The sequence below is a fragment of the Magallana gigas genome, chromosome 1, assembly GCF_963853765.1.
Source record: "Magallana gigas chromosome 1, xbMagGiga1.1, whole genome shotgun sequence".
Taxonomy (NCBI): Eukaryota; Metazoa; Mollusca; class Bivalvia; order Ostreida; family Ostreidae; genus Magallana; species Magallana gigas.
The window spans coordinates 61854356-61875518 of record NC_088853.1 but is presented as its reverse complement, the minus strand read 5'-3'; the positions used below and the strand labels follow the sequence as shown (position 1 = coordinate 61875518).

The window sequence follows — 21163 nt, the reverse complement described above, 5'->3', positions numbered from 1 at the left end:
GGTGACATAAGCCTGTTCTAATTATCAGGATGACTCCAGACTGTTAGTGACCTCAAAAGTTATCCAGGCGGACTTTACCCTTAACTCATTTATCAAGGTAACCTCAAGGTGACCTGACCTTAGCAGGTGACCTGAACTCGACCTCAGTTGACATGACCCTGTCTTTGACCCTGGCCTAGTGACCCAGGTGACCTGACCTCAGTTGACATGACCCTGTCCTTGACCCTGACCCAGGTGACCCGACCTTGACCTCATTTATAGGTATCAAGGTCATTAGTGACCCTATACTGACTTCAGACTACTACCCTCACTACTTACTCTGGTCTCTTTGAACATCTTTGTAACTAAAAAAAAATAGTGAAATGCATGTAGGCTATTTTCCCCCGATAAAATTCCCCCTTCCGTACCTCACGAAGTTTACCGAATGACTGACGAATATTTTTGACTTATTCCTATGTTCATCTACAGTAACAATCACTGAAATCGGGTTAATAATCATGGGGGACATGACGAACTGAAGTGATTAAAAATATTTCATGCAACAATCTTGAAGACAATGGGCTTATATACATTATGTATAAACAATGTTTACACTTACTTATCAAGTAGCATCTTTGCAAGTTCGACATTTGTTTTCAAACACAAATTCGTCCGTAATTCCTTCCATCGATCATACTGATCTCCGATATAGATTTTGTTTTTGTTAAGTCTGGCATTTGCTTTCTTTTCATTCCTCTACCTAACGGAATCCGTTAGTTTTAACTTCGCTCCACGTTTTCCAGACTTCTTTTTTCATCTCCTCCGACTATCATTTTCTTAAATAATTTGTTATATTTGCAAATATTGCATAAAATATTAGACTCCATGTAACATATATCCTCACACCTCCAAGTTGATAAGTGTCAACTACTTTTTTTCCATTTTCTTTGTTTATACATTTATTGATAACTTAGTTTTTATTTGCAGCAATATGAATAATTAAGAAACCAATCTTAAATGTAAAAACACTGCATTAGGAGATTAATGCATGGGTCACAGAAATGATAAAATACACCAAACAATATTCAATTATGTCGTATTTGAAAATATATAACGACAACATATACCCCATGTATTACAATTTTTATACAACAGAATTACTTGCATGGAAAGTTGTTTCCATGTGGGTTTTATTTTAATCTGTGTTATGTAACTAATTTTGGAATTGATGAGAATTGTAAGGTGAGTGATCTGTGTGATACTTTGTATTTTATACATTCATGCTACAAAAAGCAAGTACATGTACATGTAGTAATACTTGACATATATTAACAATGTATAGTTTACTTCATGTCTTGGATTTAAAAATATTAATGTAGGTAAAGTAGTGAAATGTAGGAAGGTAAACCATGTGTAAAGAAGAATATTTATCAGTAATGAAGTGTGTTGCAATCAGCATAATTAATTACCGTAAATGTGTACATCATATTTTTGCACATGATATGACAGACTGCTCCATTGTTAGCTTTTTATTGGCCAACAAGCTTTTCATATCTCCCTCTGGGTCATCTATCAAATACTGACAGGCTTATGATATTAAAATCTGATCTGTTGGTACATCATGGGTGGAAATGAGAAGTTCACTTTAGACTTAATGGATTATCAAATAAATGATATCAAATCCTGTTCTATTGTAAAACATTATATTATATTACTAACAAAGAAAAGATTTATCCCAACTTGTAAGTGGGTCACTTTGGAATTTATTGACATACATATTCAAATCAAATCTGGGTCCTACATCTATAGTCAACTACTATCTTGTAGTGTATTTTTTTATATACTAAAGATGGATACTTTAGACTTTTAAAAATATTTTATGGTGTACATATTCATTGCAGTTCAAAACAAATTGAGACAAGTGTATCATGTTCATGTAACAGTGACGTTTTCTTTGTTTATTCATGTACATACATTTATTTTGTAAATTGCATTCATATTTTTTTTTAAAAAGTAAGATCTTTGTTATATTAAAAGGGATATTTGATAGGCATTTAATCGAGATGAAAAAAAAACAAATGTAAAGATTTGTATGGGAGTTTTTTTATCTTGTGCAATTTTATCATTTTAAATAAAAGTCCCTAATAAGGGAATTGGCTGTATTTTATTTATTATTGGAAACAATTTCAGATTTTTGAACAAAATAAATTTGGAACTGTTTGAAATTGTTTTGTTTTTACATAAAGTAGAAACCTTGCTCAGATTTTGTGAAAGCAAAAATATAACAAGTTTCAGTAAGTTTCAGTCGCGGAAACCCTTTGTAAACAATATGTATCCCAATTGTAAATTGAGGTTGAAACTATGCAGAAACTTCAAGTTTCAGTAAGTTTCCGTCGCGGAAACCATTTGTAAACAATATGTATCCCAAACGTATATTGAGATTGAAACTATGCAGAAACTTCAAGTTTCAGTACGTTTCCCTTGCGGAAACCATTTCATTCATGGACAGCCTAAGTTTCAGCACTGCGGAAACTTAATGAAACTTGACGTTTCCGTGCTGAAACCTGTCGGAAACTTAAAGTAATTTTAACCTTAAGTTTCCGCAGAGTTTCCAAAGGGTTTCCGCAGCGCTGAAACCAGATATTTCATCCAGTGATTGTGATATACTTTCATCTATTTTCACGTCAGTCCTGCGATGTTGAGTATGGCTAGTTTTTTTAAGGTGCCCATACTCTTGAAATTACAGTGTCACCCCATATTCTTTTATTACAGTGACTGCATAATGCGTCTTAGGCAATGTTCATTTTATTTAATCAAATATGTAAGAATTGTCTTAATGGTGATCCGTGCACATGTTACTGCAAGCCACCCCATGTTTGTAATAAACCTATTTAAACTGGCATTGCTAGCATTATTTTTTTTTGTGATTATTATTGATTGTCTTTTACTTCCCTTTTTCCTCGGACGGCAAGAAATAGACATCTTAACTTATATTCAACGTCTCCTGTCCTGTTTTCAGGTTCAACTTATTACGTCACTTATCAAAGTTTAAAATATCACCCAAAACACGGTGATAGGGTGGTGGACTGAATCCGAAGATCCCAGATGAAAAAGGACAGGCCAAATAATAACACCATAAAGACAAGACAGGTAATTGCTGCAGTGGAACAAACCTATTTCCCAATCGCAGAGACCACATCAACCGAAACCGAGGAACGAACAGCAACTATCCTTACAGCAACAAATTCATGGGATCCAAAGGTCAAGGTCAAACATGTAGTAGACCAGTTTTTTAGCTCTAGTGTAAATATTAAGGTATCTGGATAATTCAGTAGAATTTTGAGGAGTCCTTCTGATTTTATAACTGCAGTAATGATCTGTGGACTTTATAACATCATTCATAATTGACTTAAAATGTGAGTTATAAAATGATTGTTTATGTGCTTCCATGTTGATACTACTCAGCCTACCCAGTCCACATAAAACAAACCTAACTTAGTCTCCTCTTCAAGGTACCGTTCAGTCTGTAAGAGTTATTCTTCTATAGAATTTATTGTCATCAAAGACTTCAGACACAATATTATCAACAGTGCTTTCTGAAAATGTCGTGTCAATGGAAATCTTTAGAAAGTATATACTATTAGTATTATAAATATTTATACCTTGATCGTTTAGCTAATTTCCTGCACCCTATATAACTTTACATAATATGAAAATAAAACAACAACAATTGTTCTTAATTAACAAACTCGACAGTGTAAAATTAAATGAATTACAGTAACCCACCCAGAATAAAAAAAAATTACAATTGTCCTGTGAGATTAATTATCAAGTAGTGGCGATTCAAGGATAAGAAACAAATTAGAACTGTCAAACTAGAAAGTGACTAATGATTCTATTTTAAGAAGACTGCCTCAATCATTTTTGATATAGCAACTCTGATCAAGCAGAGTGTTATCTTCATCTCAAGGGACATTTCAGCAGCAAAATAATTACAATAGCAGTGAGATTGGTCATGAATTAAACAAGTATTGTTCCACAAAATGTTAGTTTAAAGAATTGATCCTTCTTTACGTCTTGTTAACATCATTGATGATAATACATTGTAAAACATTACCCACCAGTATTAAAATTTTATATACGGTAAATATTATCAAATTTTTGGGTCGTTCGTAGATATATCACTTTAACAATCATTACCATATTACATATACACATGGTGGGTTTATATTCATATGTCCTAGCCACTTCTTTTGTGAGCCTTAATTGCCTGTTGTTTACTGTGTATATTAGATTCAATATGGTGAATGTAATGGAATGATATTGTTCTTAAGGTGGCTTACTATACCTTGAAATATTTTCTCAAATCAGCAGTAAATAACTTGATTATGATAAATATCATAGTGGATAGAAGTATTTAAGTCAAATAGGCAAAAAATGTTGAAATTTGGATAAAAATTATATTTTCGAAAATTTAATTCAGTAATCATTAACAAAATCTCCAGGCGCATTCGAACTCACGATCTGCGGTTCAGAAGTCCAAAACTTTAGCCACTGAGCTATGACGATATACAACCGCATCGAACGATGTAAACAGTTTAACAAAATATATAAATCGCAATCTTGTGACGTTGTGTCATCAAAACAGTCTGGGTGTAGTGAGATACCTTAATAATTTGAAAATTGAGAAACAAATGCTTAACATATCTTATATTTGAGAAGGTATAAACTCATTGAAATGACAGACGATGTCCACATCTACTACATAAAGAATATGGACCATTCATGGAAGACTTTGGACGGTAGTTTCTTTAAACAAAGGGTTGACGGATCCATAATAATGCCAACACTGCACCAACTTTGATGTTGCCATCATTTGATAAGATCGATATCCAAAATATTAAGAAGAGCTTGTCATTTTGGTCAAAGATGATGTCGTTCACTTTATTGTTGGATCAAAGTCAAGCAAATACAAATGGTTATTAAAGGAAAAGAGCAATTTGGTACCTACCCAAGATTCCCAAATATAATCCACATGGAAAACCATTCTGCTGTCCATGAAGATTTACAGAGACTGCTTACAAATGAAAATGAAAATCCAGAGGTAACTTTCTTCTTATAAATTGTTCATATTTATACATCAGAGATTGTTATTGAACATGCAAAGGTGCTAGCACCTCTATTCAATTACATTTAACAAGGTTCAAATCATTTAAATACTCTATGCATTTAATTATAGAGTTATTTAAAGGTACCCTGCAAAGTGTATTGCCTATATATTTGTTTTTCATTGTTTAAAAGAAAGAAAGAAATACTTGTAAACTTATTATTTTACAGGTCTTCCCGAGTGATTAGTTGAAAGATACTGGTGCCTTTTCCAAAGATCTGATTTGCATGTTCATTTCATACACCAAAAAGGAGCAAAACATGTTTTATTAGTACAAAATTTCTGCTTCTATCACATATCAAATACAGCGAGTGACCGTTGTCTCGCCGAGTTAAATGAAAACATTGCAAATACCAACACTTGGATTAATGTTGAAAGAGGGATTCAAATGTATACTCAAGCTTAGGACTTTAATAACAGAAATAATATAGATGTTTTACAATGCTACCTTCACAGCGTCACTTTTCACAACGACCATTATTTATTAACAATTTGGTAACAAATGCAGTGGAATTATTGCATTGCAGGTTTTTAAAAAAATGTATTTATCTAGTTTAACATTGTAAGTGTGTATGTTCTTACCGATACATAGCTACCCCCTAGCACGTTTCAGATTGTTGACAAAAACGAAAACTGCTGTTCTGACGGTTTCATGCTGAACAATATTTAACGATATAAGGCTAATCACCCGTAACTTTCTTCTTATAAATTGATAATATTTTTACATCAGAGATTGTTATTGAACATGCAAAGGTGCTAGCACCTTTATTTAATTACATTTTAACAAGTTTCAAATAATTTAAATACGCTATGCATTTTATTATAGAGTTATTTAAAGGTGCCCTGCAAAGTGTATTGCCTATATAATGGGACATTTGTTTTTCATTGTTAAATCGAAAGAAATAAATACTTGTAAACTTATTATTTTACAGGTCTTCTTGAGTGATCAGTTTGAAAGATACTGGTGCTTTTTCCAGAGATCTGCTTTGCATGTACTTTGTTCATTTCATATACCAAACAGGAGTAAAACATGTTTTATCAGTCCCAAATTTCTGCTTCTATCACATTTTGCTTAATATTTCAATAATCATAAATTCCTTTTAGTCCAAACTAATATTTATGGTCATTTTCTTATTTAAGATACCTGTATTTTTTATCCTTAAAAATGAACAAATGTCAGATGTGAACTTGTATTGTTAACAAGAATAGAATTCCAGGGTCCCCCGCCGGTCAAGCAGTATACTAGTATCGAGTCTATCGACCAAGGCTGATTTAGGAACTTGACCAAAGTATTAGTGGTATAAACCTTTGGTATAAATTTAATGAAAATCCGTCAAAATTTGTAGGCATGAGCGCGCTTACAAGGTCAATTTTTGGAAAAAAAACGGAGTCATGATTGTGGTCAAAGTCCCATAACGCTAACAAAAAGTATCGACTAACGCTGATTTTCGAACTTGACCAAGGTAATAGTGGTATAAACATTTGGTATAAATTTAATGAAAATCCGTCAAAATTTGTAGGCATGAGAGCGCTGACAAGGTCAATTTTTGGATAAAACGGAGTCATGATTGTGGTCAAAGTCCCAACAAAAAGTATCGACTAACGCTGATTTTCGAACTTGACCAAGGTAATAGTGGTATAAACATTTGGTATAAATTAAATGAAAATCCGTCAAAATTTGTAGGCATGAGAGCGCTGACAAGGTCAATTTTTGGATAAAACGGAGTCATGATTGTGGTCAAAGTCCCATAACGCCAACAAAAAGTATCGACTAACGCTGATTTTCGAACTTGACCAAGGCAATAGTGGTATGAACATTTGGTATAAATTTAATGAAAATCTGTCAAAATTTGTAGGCATGAGAGGGCTTACAAAAAAGTGTGACGGACAGACGCACGGACGCACGGACCCACGGACGGACGCCCGGCATTTCTATGTCCCCGCTCCGCGTTGCGGCGGGGAAAAAATGTTCAATTGAGTTAAGAATAGTTTAGAGTACTGGTGTTTAAGAAAGATTTTGAAAACAAGAGTTTTCCTACACACAACTGTGTATTAAAATAGTGTGACAGATGTAGTAATGTACATGTTAAATTGATAGAGTCACATTTGTTCACTAGTTTCAGTCAGAATGATAAATTTAGTAGTTGTTATATTTGGATCAATTTTTTTTGTAGTCCCTACACCAAAAAAGCAAATGAAACTTGACAATCTTGGAAGAGTTCGGCACATTTCATATGCTAAAAGTGATGCAAGAAAACCAAAATCAACAAAGCAACAGCCTCATGTACTGGAAAGTTCTGAAACCGTCTCTTTACCAGCTACAGACTCTCACTCAAGTGTTCAATTCAACACAGACTGAAAAACATGATGACTGTGGTTCCAATCTACAATCAGCCATAAGAAAAGAGTTTTATGAAATTGTTACTGAATTAATGGAGAACTGTAGTTACAGAAATCTGTGAAGGGGATGATTTTTCATTTGAAAACTTGATTCCAGTTAATGAAATTTACGTTATTGAGTACAGTAATGAAGATCCTTTAATGGGACAAGATGAGGAAAATCAGGCCAATGTATCCAGGTCATTTTATGAGTGTACATCATAGTATGTTTTTAATTCTTCTTTACGCTATTTGCCATACTATCAGTGGAGCTCAATTGGCAGATACACTAACTTTTGTTAGTCTATACTGCTTACATTCACATCCAGGTTAAAAGAGCATCTATACTTTAAAAAGTATTTTGCAATATGCATTTTCCAAAAGTATTTTGCAATATGCATTCTACACGAGTGAAGCAGTGCATGACAAGTGTGAAAGAAAATGACACCAGTTGCCTTTCTTTAAAATGTGGAATACAATTAGGAGTTAAAAACAAAGACTATTTCATCGAATTACCTTTGGAACAACAGTTAAAGAAAATAATAAAGAGGCCTGGAATTTTGAATTTAATTCAATCAAGAAAAAAACAGAAAAAAGGCAGTTCAATGGAATTGAAGACATATATGTGGTGCTGTATACGAAAGGTTTTCTGAATTTGGAGGTCCCTTATCTTCAAAAACCCTACAAATATATCATTTACATGGAACACTGATATACTTCCTGTTTTCAAAAGTTCAAAGTTTTCCCTTTGGCCCCTCTATCTAGTCATTAATGATCATTCATTTAAACAGATTTTTGAAAGAAAATATGATCCTTTCGGACTCTGGTTTGGTGAGTCAAAAGCCATTTATGAGTATTTTTACAAAACTGCTTATGAAATCTCTCAAAATTTTAGTACGTGTAAGTGTTGGAATTCAGTATGAAGTGGAGAACGAGAAGATTTGCACTAAAGGCTTTCTAATCTGTGGAACAGCTGATCTACCAGCCAAAAGTGAAATTTTAAATTGTAACCAATTTAACGGCCAGTTTAGTTGCATGTCGTGCTTACATCCAGGGGAACATAATGAACACAAAAAGGAGGAAGCGTTCACATCTGTCCATATACTGCATCTATGCCTAAACACGAAGAGAGAATAACTGAAAATTGCCTGAGAGATGAAGTGGGAGTCGGTTCTCTTCATGTGATCCCGGCTGTGACAGGGATGGGCGTGGCTGCGCCCCCTAGAAGATCGGTGATCCCAGCTGTATGTGGCACTGGCTCCCAGTTTATGGAATAGTTAAACGCACGACCTGACTCGTAGCAGAAACCGCTGCACGAATTCAGAACGTCCCATGTTAAGTGGCATTTGAACATTCCACTAAAAACCTTCAGAATTTATATACCTTCACCTCTTTACACAAACTCTTTACAACGCACGTACAGATGGCGGGGCAAGCAGTATGACGTTAGTTGGAAGAATGACAAGATGTTTGTGATCAGCATCAGAGAGTATGTTTATTGTGTTCAACTCGTGAATAAGCTGGAGATGTTTTTACTCAATTATTTTTTAAGGATCTTTTAAAATGAAATGGGCTGTTATTTATCATATACAATGTCTCATATGCTTCCTCCATCAGAACTTAGCCATTGCATTCATTTAAAAACAGAATACGAAGTGTTACAACAAAAATCAGTCTAAGAAAAGAAGGTCCTTTAGGTCAGGAACAGCTCTGCAACAGGGGACTACGAAGAACATCGGTTAGCTTTGTACTATCTATGACGAGTTCTGAAACGGAGTACACATAACAGTGGATAATAATTCTCTCCGGCTCCATGTTACTCAAAAGAGCTTGTCTAATACATCACAAAACATTTTTTTAATAATGATATCTTTTTTGGAACATAAATTAAGCATTTTCTCTCCTTTTCTTGATTTTGTTGCTTTGATGATGACAAAGTTCAGAGTGCCTGTAGATGGATCAGGTGAGTACTAAAACTTGAGTATGTTGATTCTCTCTTCACTTCTCGTCAAATTTTCATTACACTTGATATTCTGACTACAAAAAAAGTCTAGACATTTCTCCATGAAATTTAACTGTAATTCAAAGTGCGGATGCCTTAACAAAGTCGTACACAAACGAAAGATATATTAAATAAACTTTAGAAAATTTTCTTATGAAATAGATATGCTCTAATATATATTATGTCTAACCAGTAATTTCATTTACATTTTTCGGTATACCGGAAAATTTGGGACATGACTTTCTGGAGTACTATTCAAGCTCAACAATTCAATTCTCGAGATTTATAGATTTGACCTTGAGTTTTGAACTTCAGTAGAGAGTTCAAGAATACAGTTTTTGATTGCTGGTTTGTTGAGGATAATATATAGCAATTACCGATTACTTTTCCTGCAAAATTGCAGAAAAGTGGGTGCATTATACCGTTTGTAATAATAGGACTTAAGTAAACATTTCACTTCTGGCTTAAAGGAAAATCTTAAATACGATTAGTTGGAAAATTTCATGCATACTTCTAAAAATATGGTTATTCAGTTCACGTGAATCTCCTGATTGGGTACTACGCGCGGCAAAGCAGAAACTTTATCGCTTCAAAACACACAAACTTTTTAATATGCACATATATCGAAAATTAACCTCATTCTCTTTCAAACAATGCTAGTTAGTCCAAATTTAAATGGCAAACGATCCTATGAAGACACTATAATAAGGTGATGATACATTTTTACCGATTATTTATAAATTCAGCGATTGACGCGGGTTCCTAGAAGTTTTGGGCAAGAACAAACCAATTTTTTAATTCTCATAGCAAAAAAAAAAAAAAAATTGACCATCATTAGTAGAAAAAAGTGAAATGCAGTGGTTCATTTTAAATCAAATGAAGCTTCTATTTTCATTGGCAGTTGGAATCAACTCCACAAAATGGACATCTAATTTTTAACAAAATATTGTTAGTAATCTCCACATTTCAGCGGGCGCACCTTTTTTACATACGAGTTCTTGACTTACGAGTAATCCAAATAACTGGCAATTTTTGGTTGCGGTGTCTGTTTTTATTGCCAAGTGTCAGTATGAGAAATAATTTATTGTCGGGGCACTATGGGGAAAAGTTTTAAAATTCTTACGAATACATTGTATATATATAATTTCAACCAGCATGCTATTGATGTATTGCATGTATTGTACGAAAATAGTTTCTGTTCACACGTTCATGACAAACAAATCAACTTAAAAGCTTAAATAAATTAAAGTACCTAATTTCCCTTGTTCGCGAATAAGTTTAAGGATGGCCTACCTTCTATAAATTCACTAATGATTTGATAGTTCGTGCTTAGTTACAGTTGAACAGCTTGTGCCCAAGTTTGTCGTCACATACTCTAAAGTTTCACAAACTGTTTAATACATATTAATTACTGAATACACTTGTTGATAAATAATACAACTCATTCACGATGTCTTAACTCGCTTAAATATGTAACGAGACTGGGGAAGGGGTCAATACTGTTTACGATTATGTCAAACTTTAACCAAAATACTTGGGTTCTGTTCTATCCATAACACATGCGTCGGATTTGAGATCTTTATTGATCAATGAAGAACAACGCCTTTTGTATAATAGCATTGTACACCAATAATTATTACTTTATATAAAACACTAAGTAACAGCCTAACTATGTTAGGATTCTATTAAAGCTAAACACCGCTCGTAAATAGCACTGTCCGCCATATTTCTCTTTCAGCACCGCTGTCCCTACAACATCTATATAAGCCACAGATCTTTTACATGTAACTGTTCAAAGTATTTCGCTGTAAAGGTCTTACCTGTGTGGGCGTACATCGTGCCTCGCCATGTTTCTCGGTCGCTATAAAATAAGTTTTACGCACTTTCTTTTTAAAACAGGAGAGAACTAACATCTAATAACCTGGTCAATGCTTTTTTTAAAAACATAATATGCACTTTCAATAAACAACAAAAAGAACACTAAACGTGGGATTATACATCAGGTACCTGTGTGACGGTGCCTATTTGCGAGCGGTGTTCAGCTTTAAACAGTTATAATGCTACAAACAATAGGGCTCTCTGCTACCTAACAGGATAAAGCCACCATTAGGCACCAAGCAATAGGGCCTCCATCAAAACAAAAACAAAAAACAATGTTAAGTCACTTGATCCCTGAGCAGTATTTTCTTCCTAGTTTGTCAGTCGCGTTTTTCTGCCTTACTTGAACGATTCTGTTGTTCTCTAGCGTGCTGTACAAGAATGCGATAGAAATTTGTCCAATCTATCAATTCAAGTAGGATAATGTCGAGGTTGAAATCTTTTGACTTCGTCCGACAGAAATTGCAAATTCACATTAGAGCGGTGGTATCACTGTGAGCATTGCCTCGCAGATATCTTGTTCACAACGAGTACACAGATACAGTGATAGATGATGTGGTCCATGTTAATAGAGAACAAATAAGCCCTGATTTTAATAATTTAGCTTGTTACTATGTTTGAAATGTCCATAACAAAATTGACGTGAATTCCAGCCAATATACGGGTATTTTAATCACAAACAAATGTGTACGTAATTTAGGGGTATAGATACGATATTATCTTACAGGTTTACTGTCGTTGTCATTGGGAATCTTCAAATATTCTTTCTGTTTTTCTCTCCGGCACATCTCCCTTGCTTCATTGATGGCAGCAATGGCCTTAGCTCGAGTCACTCTAGATTAAATCTGGTCTATTCCAAAGACATGATCCTTAGCATTTTTAAATTATAAAAGTTTAGTTCAGTTATTAAATAGTTCTTCAGAATACTTAACCAACGCAGATATTGAGATCATATGAAATTGTGTGCAAAATTACTCCAAGTTGACAATTTGTCCATTTTCAAGGCTCAATGTTGCTTCAAATGCCAATTAGGTGGTAAGAATATCATCCTCTAGCGTTACACTTGGAAGAGACCAATATATATTTATATAAATGGTTATACTAACTAGATTTTTCACAACTTAAGACTGAGGTGGGACAGCCATTGCAACGGATGAAAAGGCATAAGACTTGTCAAATAAATAACACTGATGACTCGATATCAATCAAGATTTGTCTATTCATGTGCCAAAACAGAATTTTCATACCTTCTTTATTTCTCTGGAGAATACGGAAAGAGTGATGACTGGCATAAAGCATTTCTATGGTAAGATGACTCAAAATTGTGAAATTCATGGCATTAAAACCCCTGGGGCACCAAAGCGGTTTCATCTATACTACTATAATAAAATAATAAACTCGAATTTTTGGGCTTTAATACCGAGAAATCAGAAGAGTACTGTCTTTTGTTTTATATATTTTAAACATCATTGGTACTAGATTACCAATGAGGATACCAATGAGATTACCAATGAGGAATCAAAATTGTGAAATTAATGGCATTATCACCCCCGGGGCGCCAAAGCGGGGTAATATCTTCAAAAAAGCATATATATAAAATTTCTCCTTTTCTACTTTAACACATGTAAGGGAAAAAACCTAAATGCATAGGTATGATGTCCAGGAATTTTGAAATTCATGGTTCTTGGGCCAATATAGCCTGATATTAAAATGTATTAATCTTTAAAAAAAATTCTCTCTTCTCCCATAATTCTTTTTTAATTCACAGTAGTGGAATTTCCATTGTGTACTGTTAGAGCAAATATAAAACGTTCAGTACTATCAGTACTCTTCAGTACGTCTCTAATTTATCAGTACCGTCAGTATTAACGTCAGTATTTGTCTAAGTTTATCAGTGATGTCAGAGCATTATTAGTAAAAAATCTAAACCTACACAAAAAAATACCTTGTTGTACTCGTGCGTAGACTAAATTGTTTTCCATTCATCCGTTGATCAATTTTTGATAAGACAAAATTATGCACAGTTATGCATAATTAACCATCATTTCAATCAATTAACTGGTTTAAACGCATTAAAGTCGAACACCGCTCGTAAATAGGCACTGTCCGCCATATTTCTCTTTCAGCACAGCTCTCCCTATACCCCTATATAAGACACAGACCTCCTTACTGTTCAAAGAATATCTTTGCAGAGGTCTCACCTGTGTGGACGTATACATCTTGCCTCGCCGTGTTACTCAGTCAATTATCAAGTTGTAAGCACTTTTCAAGTTTTATGCATTTTTTTCAAACCAGTAGAGTACTAACATCAAATAAACTGGTCAATGCATTATTTACGAACATAATTATCACGTATAAAAGAATTAAATGCTAAAAAATCTGAAGAAAACGAAAGAAACTCTACACGTCGGCCACGAGTTTCAGATGTGCAATCGAGTGTAACGAAATCGTACGGTTTATATACAGGTACCTGTGTGACGGTGCCTTTTTACGAGCAGTGTTCAGCTTTAATTGGCTTGGTACTATCTGCACGTCCGCGTTTAAGAATGGGTTCTTGCGTTGCCGGCTCCATTAACGACGAGAGTTTTCCTACATCAAATCAAGCAACCGTGCGAATCATATCTTGTTTTAATTGGACACGCGCAATAATATAGTTGATGTTCGTCAGAATTGTTTTCACTGGTAAAACGTTTTGAAAGAAGAAACAAATGTTGGCCTTTTCTTTAGGTGTAATTTTCTTTGTTCCACACATTCTTGGTGGCAAGGCGCAAAACTCAAAATGGAAATACCGAAGTCATCCTAAGTATCACGAAACTTTGGTTCCATTTTATACATCCATATATAGGTCATGTGCTACCCACGATATACAACGAAAAAACTTTTAAACGTTTCAGAAACAGTACATGTGTTACAAGCACACCTGCATAAACCTGGTCAACCAAAATATGAGTGTCGGTGGTCGTGTTATAGGCAAAATAGGGAGCTCACAATTAATGTCATTTAAACAAAGCTGCTTTTACGTTTTGAGTGATGAAATAGAAATTTCAATTTTAGACCTCAAAGGTGATTACCACAAGAAATTATTTTTGTATACTTCAAACGAAATAGAACAGAAAAATATCAGCTTGAAAAATAACTTTTACTGGAAAATTAAACTAATGGAAAAAAAACCGGGGCACGATCCTCCCAGCGGGCATGTCCTCTCTCCTTGACCCTCTTTCCACCTTCCGTCCATGGATTCCATTCCTTAGGTTGTCTCTTATTTCAACCAACAGCGGTATAACTCTAATGATATCCTTAATATTTTAAAACAATTATTTGATGAAGTTTGATTCAAACCACTAGGTTAACAAACGTGTTGGTATCATCGTTTATCATCAGCAGAAACAAATCAATAACTTTACTACTAAAATCCACTTTCAGTTGGCATTGGATAGTCAGAAACAGTTGCTGTGCTGTGACTTTTCCCATCAACTGTATCATCAAACTCCAGAGAAGTGCTGTCATCCTCCTTCTTCAGACTCAAATCTTGTTGCTATTCTTTCTGGATATGTTCAAAGTGGGATGTATGAAAACGATTTATATCAAACATATTTATAGAATAACTAAAAATGCACAAAAAATAATAACTTGCTATTAATTCATTTGATTTTGTTTGCTTTTTGTGACGTTATTAAAAAGGAGATTGTTCTCGTCCCTGGGGTATCCTTGGAGACCTTCCAACTGTTTGGGGACTTGGCAACCTTCTACCGCTAACTTCATCATCAGATTCTGCTGATGATCCCCACTCGGATGCGTCTTTAAATATTCATTTCAATAGTTCTTCATTTTTATCTTTACAATGAAAACTTCATTTTCATCTTTACAATGAAAAATCCAGCTATTGTCCACTTTTGTTATCTTGGTGGTTTTTTTTAATTTCATGAGACATTTTTTGGTCTAATTGATTGCTATATAGAGTGGTCCTTTCATTTAGCTATCTTTTTAAGTTTCACATGAACAGTTCACAATTGATGGTGACCTTTGTACAGGTAGATTGAATACAATTCTTTCAATGAATAAACAAAGATTTTATTTTGCTTCTGGTATACCGTAGATCAGGTTTTGTCCGCGTGTATCCAATTTCTACTTTGTTCGCGACGATTTCCAAATCGTGGAAAATAAATCAGCGTAACTTTGATACAAATTCTTTGTTTTTGTAATAGTTTTCTGTAGGTTACAGTACGGTGAACTTCTTGTTCATCACTGGAGGTTGTCAACTACATTACTAACAGCTGAAATATTTGAATAAATGAGCATTATGCTCACTGTGCAAAGAGAATAGTAACTTTTTTGACCATCTTTTTTAAGCTAATACCCGTATAATGTTTGAATAGAAACAGAGACCCCATTATTTGCCAATAGCAGCCTTTTAGGTACATGTACTACACTGATTATGGTCATTGGCTCTCCTACAGTAGTTTGCTATTATCTCTCTATCACTTACCGGACATTTCTTTATGTTGTTAGAAAATATACATTCGAGAGGAATTGAACCTCTAACACACATAGAATGTGGTTCACCAAGCGAATGTTTTTTGGGGGTTTTTATGTTGTTTTTTCCTTAATATTATGACATTGTACATTTTATATGTGATGATAATGTATATATTATATAAATAACATTTAATTTTACTTTTAAGTAGCAAAAAATAAGATATCCATTCTATATTGGTATGTTTAATTATTTACAGCTTATTTAAAAATAGATTGGCTGTAAAAATTTTTTTTTTTAATTGTAAAAATTTAAATGTTCACTCCACCTCTTTTGAGACACGTGAATGAACAATATAATAAAATTTCTTGAGTGAGGATGTGTTTAGACATTTGATAATGATTATGTTCCTAAGTACTTGATGTACATATATATTAAAAAAGTAAGGAAGAAAAAATGTGATTGATCAATACAGCAGTGGAACTTCATGTATTATAAACAAAAATAAATATGATATCATGCAATGAATAAATTGTGTCTGAAGTGAGGTTCGCTCTGTAAACAATTAACTAATATACGTGTATTTTGAACATGTGTAATTCTGGCAATATAACACCCCCCCCCCCTCCATAAAAAAAAATGAAAAAGCAATTGTAACTTTTACTTAAATTAATTTGTAAGCAAGAAAATATTGAAATTCTATATTAAGGTTATTTAAATGCTCACTCCAGCTTTTGAGACACGTGAGTGAACAAATAAATTGTAGAGATCCAATATGAACAATATTCTAATGTATATTTTCAAATGTTTAAAATATATTCTACCTACTCAATATAGACAATAAGATAGCTTTGTTATAAATTTATTCTCTTAAAAAATGTTTTTGAATTTTTTTTTTAATAAAAGAAAGAGAAAATATACTGTGGTAAGCTTATGTCAAAGGTGTATTGAACTGCATATAGCTAATTTTAATTTTTTTCTGACTTTCTTTGATGGGGTTTGAAAAATATCTTCGCCGCCGTTTGCCTCACAAGCATCAGATTCATCTGCACTGTGATAGATAGATCTTTGGCAAAGTGTTCATCCTCCAAACAATTTGAAAAGAAAGATGTCATAATAGTCTGGACCTTGTTAAAGTCAACTTTTTTTTATGTTTTTCCCTCTTTCAGTGTTAGTAATTCTTCTAGTTTAATTTTTTTCAGACTTGTTGATTTTCCTCCTTGAATTTTTCATTCTCATATTTTAAGACTTCATCTATTTTTATACAGATTCTAATTTAATTTGCATTGATTTGCAGTTTGCCTTGTATTTTCTAGCAACTTTTTTTTTATATCATGTTTCCCTTCATTTTTATTGCCTTGTTCTAGTTTGTGAAGCCCCCCCCCCCAAGTATCTGAAGCTTAATTGTCTCTAAGTAATTAAGTGACTTCTTGATATCTTCCATTATAAATGTAAAAAAACAGAGCTAAAAAGTTAAATGTAAATATATTTTGATATTTGAAAACTTTTATGGTTTCATAGGAATAGCAATAAAAACTAGAACTTTTTTTGTCTTTAACAAAAAGTAAGGGCTTTTAGACATCCCATTTCCCTTTTTTGATTGAAAATGTCGGGTAAAATCGTATCTATTTTGTATTTAAAAATTCTTTAAACGCCTTGGTATAATCAGTTGCCTATTAGAAATAAAACGTTAAAAATAATGCAATGTCAAAGAAAGATAACTTCACATCTTTAAAAGTAAATAAACTTTTAATTTCTAAAACAATATTTAAAAAAAAATCACAAAAAAGTAAGTATTCCTCTCTGAAATAGAAAACGTGGTATGCCTAGATTATTAATGCGCTACGTTCATTGAGCAAAGCGAGATAACTCTTTCTAAATCACTTTTTCAACATCAGAAAAAATACCGCTCATAACCATTCCAGTATTCTTGGTAATGGGAAGGTTTTTTTCCCAATATCAGTTATTGATACTTTTTCGATAATATCAGTAGTATAAGGCGTCTAGATAGGGGGGTCAAATGAGTGCACTTTACATCCGTCTATATAGGGGGGTCAAAGGTCAAATCGAAAAATGACGTCATAAAGGTTAAAAATAGTTTTATTGAGGATAAACAACAACAAACAAACAACAGCAATGGGAATCTTACTTGAAATTCAAAATGACAAACAACAAACAACAAATATCAAGAACTATTGAACATCCCTGATTGTTTGAGCCTAATGAGGAAAATCATGGAGAAGAAAAGAAAAACAATGTGAAATTGGTGAAGAGAAGATGAACAATGATAAATAACAAGAATGGTAAAGCACAAATGATATGAATGAATACTAGGAGTCCTATGACAAGAAAATACAGGAATTTGATGATAATAACTAGTCATTTGATATGAAATTCAGATATCACTTCCTCTTCATTTTCTTCCATGTGAATTTCAGCTTCATCTTCTTCCATTTTTACCTCTGTTTGGGGTTTTTCTTCCTCTGTTTGGGGTTTTTCTTCCTCTGTTTGGGGTTTTTCTTCCTCTTTTTTGGGTTTATCAGATGACATTTCTCCAGCTGTGGCTTTTGATCTTTGCTTCAGTCTACACACCACAGGTTTGGGTTTATTACCAATGTTGAATTTTGAAATGGTTCCTTTTGTTTCATCTGTGAAAGAGATGTTGAAGTAGTCTTTCTGGTCGAATTTTGCAGCCATAGACCAATTTTCAGTGTCTAGTTCTTTAGGGCCCCCGTTGATATAGATGTTGGGCCCAAGTAGGTCTGTTAGTCCCTTGATGTTCATTGGTTTTTTTAATTGGAATTCTCCGTTGATGTTATGAGTTACTCCGTTTTCCACTAAGCAGAATTTGTGACAGTATTCTGATAGCAGAAGTCTCATGGCCTTGAATTTGTCATTTTTGGCCTTTTCTGGTTTGATGTAGAAGCTCCATGTTGCTCTACTGGCATCTGATTTCATCCAATCCATTCTGTTTCCCGGTGGTTTTTCAAATAATGGAACGATGTATTCTGCTGGATCTAGTTTGATATTTGACAGAAATTCTTTCATTTTTGATTTCAGGTTTTCTTTTTCTTCTTTTTTTTTCTTCCTCTTCTTTGGCTTTCTGAATTTCTTTTTTGATGTCCTCTAGTTCTTTACTGATGTCTTCTAGTTCTTTTTTGTATCCTTCAAGTATCATTTTACCTTGTTCTTTAAATTCAGACAATTCAGTCAGTTTCTTTTTGCTGTCCTCCAGTTCTTTTTTGGTGTCTTCCAGTTCTTTTCTCGTATCGTCTAGTTCATTGGATACTAAGAGTGTCTCGCATTTCAGACTGTTGAATTTGGCCTCTGGATAATGTGGATCCTCAAGCAGGTCTTTTACTTTTTCATCTATGGATTTGATGTGTTTCCCACTTCCAAAGTTGTCGGTTGAGAAATTGATATGAGGGTTGTCTCTTACTCTTCTACGAAATTGGATATTCAGTTGTTTATTGAAATTTTCGTCTTCCTTTTTTTCCTTTTTTAGACGTTCCACTCTTTCTTTTCCTGTTTCCCATTCTCCCCATGGAGTGGGAATGGAGTATTTCGGACGTTTAGGTAATTCTCCGATTTTGAAGGGAAAGAATCCACTGTCGTTTTGAGGCATTAGTGTAGTGAATCCTAATGGCTTGGAGAATCCTATTGGCTTGGGAGGGTTTGAACATGGGCGAGTTGGAAATCTAGCAGCTTTGATTTCTTCTGCTTTTCTAGCTATTTCCATTTCTTCTGCTTTTAGAGCTTCTTCTATTTCCTCTGCTTTTTGAGCTGCCTCCATTTCTTCTTCTTTTTTGTCTGCTTCTCTTTCTTCTGGACTCAATTCAATTCTCTGCCATCTATTTTTGTCATGTTTGCAGGTGTGTACCAATTTGTATCCGAGTTTTCTCATGTCTTTTTTGTAGTCCTCAAATGGTATTGGGGGTCCCACACTTCTGACATTGTATCCCTTTTTTCTGTATTCATCCTTTAGTTTTTCCTGCAATTCTTCGTGCGTTTGTTTTGCTTTTTCTGCGTATTTTTCTTGGTACACTTTCCATGCTGCTTCTACGTACTGATCCCATAGGTCGTTTTGTTTTAATCGGTAGTTCTCCCAGCAGGTATTTTCAAAATTTTTTAAATCGTTGCTAACCTCTTTTGGCGGAATGCTCTCTGCTTTTTCTTCTGTGACGTCCATTTTTGTGTCTTCATCGCCTGAAGCCATTTCGATTGTGAATGCCTGACCGTTGGTAGATGCTCTCTTTTATGACCTTATTTCTGGAAATTCCAATGACGTCATGGGGATTTCCACTAGGGAGTAAGAGCTTTGGGTTTTTCCAATGACGTCAAATGGGGAATAGAGTTTTGGTTTTTCCAATGACGTCATTGGTTTTTCCTTTTTACCAATTAATCTGTTATAGAAGATATATACCATAGGCTTTCTAAGAATTGATCATTTCTGTTTATCAGGAGAAAAGGAGATGAGTGGGATGAATGTAAAAGAAAGTATTTTAAAAAATCAATTGCTTCTTTTAAGGCACAAAAGAAGAAGAATTCAACAACAATTAAAAGAATTGAAAGAGAAAAGAAGTAGAAAAGAATTAAAACCTAATAAAAAAGAAGTTGTTAAAAATGGCAAAAGAAAAGTTGTATCTGATTTTTATAAGATCAGGTTAGATAGGGGACGCAAGTCTAGAAAATTTAAAGTAAAACAAAATGTTTACACTGTTAATTTTCGTGCTTTGCCTTCAGACAGTAATTTTGTTCGGAGATTATTAAGTCAAATGTTGAAAGAAGTAAAAGAAAGGATGCAGTGTAATCCTAACGATTATTTGCGGTTGAATATTCGACACCCCTCTCTCGATTCTGATGTTTGGTACGAATTTACCCAGTCCAAGAATTTAAATGAAAGTACAATTTTAACTAAGATTGAAGGTGTTCAACAGTCTAAGAAAGAATTTACCATTACGGATGGGTCTGCTGAATTTGAATTGTTTCATGTGAAATATCCTCAAGGGAGTGGTGGGCAATCTGCAAAACATTTACATTCCAACAAAGTCATGTTCAAAAGAAGGAAGAGATCTTTATTAAAAATTGAAAATGGAAATGATTCTCTTTGTCTCCCAAGAGCTATTGTCGTAGCTCGGTTACACAGTCAAAAACCTCAGGATAATATGAAGTTGGGAGAATGGAAAAAAAAGTGGGATCGCATTAAACGAATTGATGTACTTTCTCCTCAGCAGAAAAAGGAAGCTTTGGAATTGATGAAATTAGCCAACTGTGATCCTGATTT

General features: G+C 33.9%; 1 protein-coding gene across 1 annotated transcript; it reads right to left on the bottom strand.

Annotated features, from left to right (window-relative positions):
• Positions 1–18865: 18865 nt before the first annotated feature.
• LOC136276135 (DNA ligase 1-like) lies at positions 18866–20095 on the bottom strand. Its single transcript, XM_066087204.1, has one exon. It carries the CDS (start codon positions 20093–20095, stop codon positions 18866–18868), a length of 1230 nt encoding a protein of 409 aa, XP_065943276.1.
• Between the last annotated feature and the right edge of the window lie 1068 nt (positions 20096–21163).

What these genes read in the sequence shown, in the direction of transcription:
- LOC136276135 (XM_066087204.1), bottom strand. Translation starts at nt 20,095, where the DNA reads ATGGCTTCAGGCGATGAAGACACAAAAATGGACGTCACAGAAGAAAAA.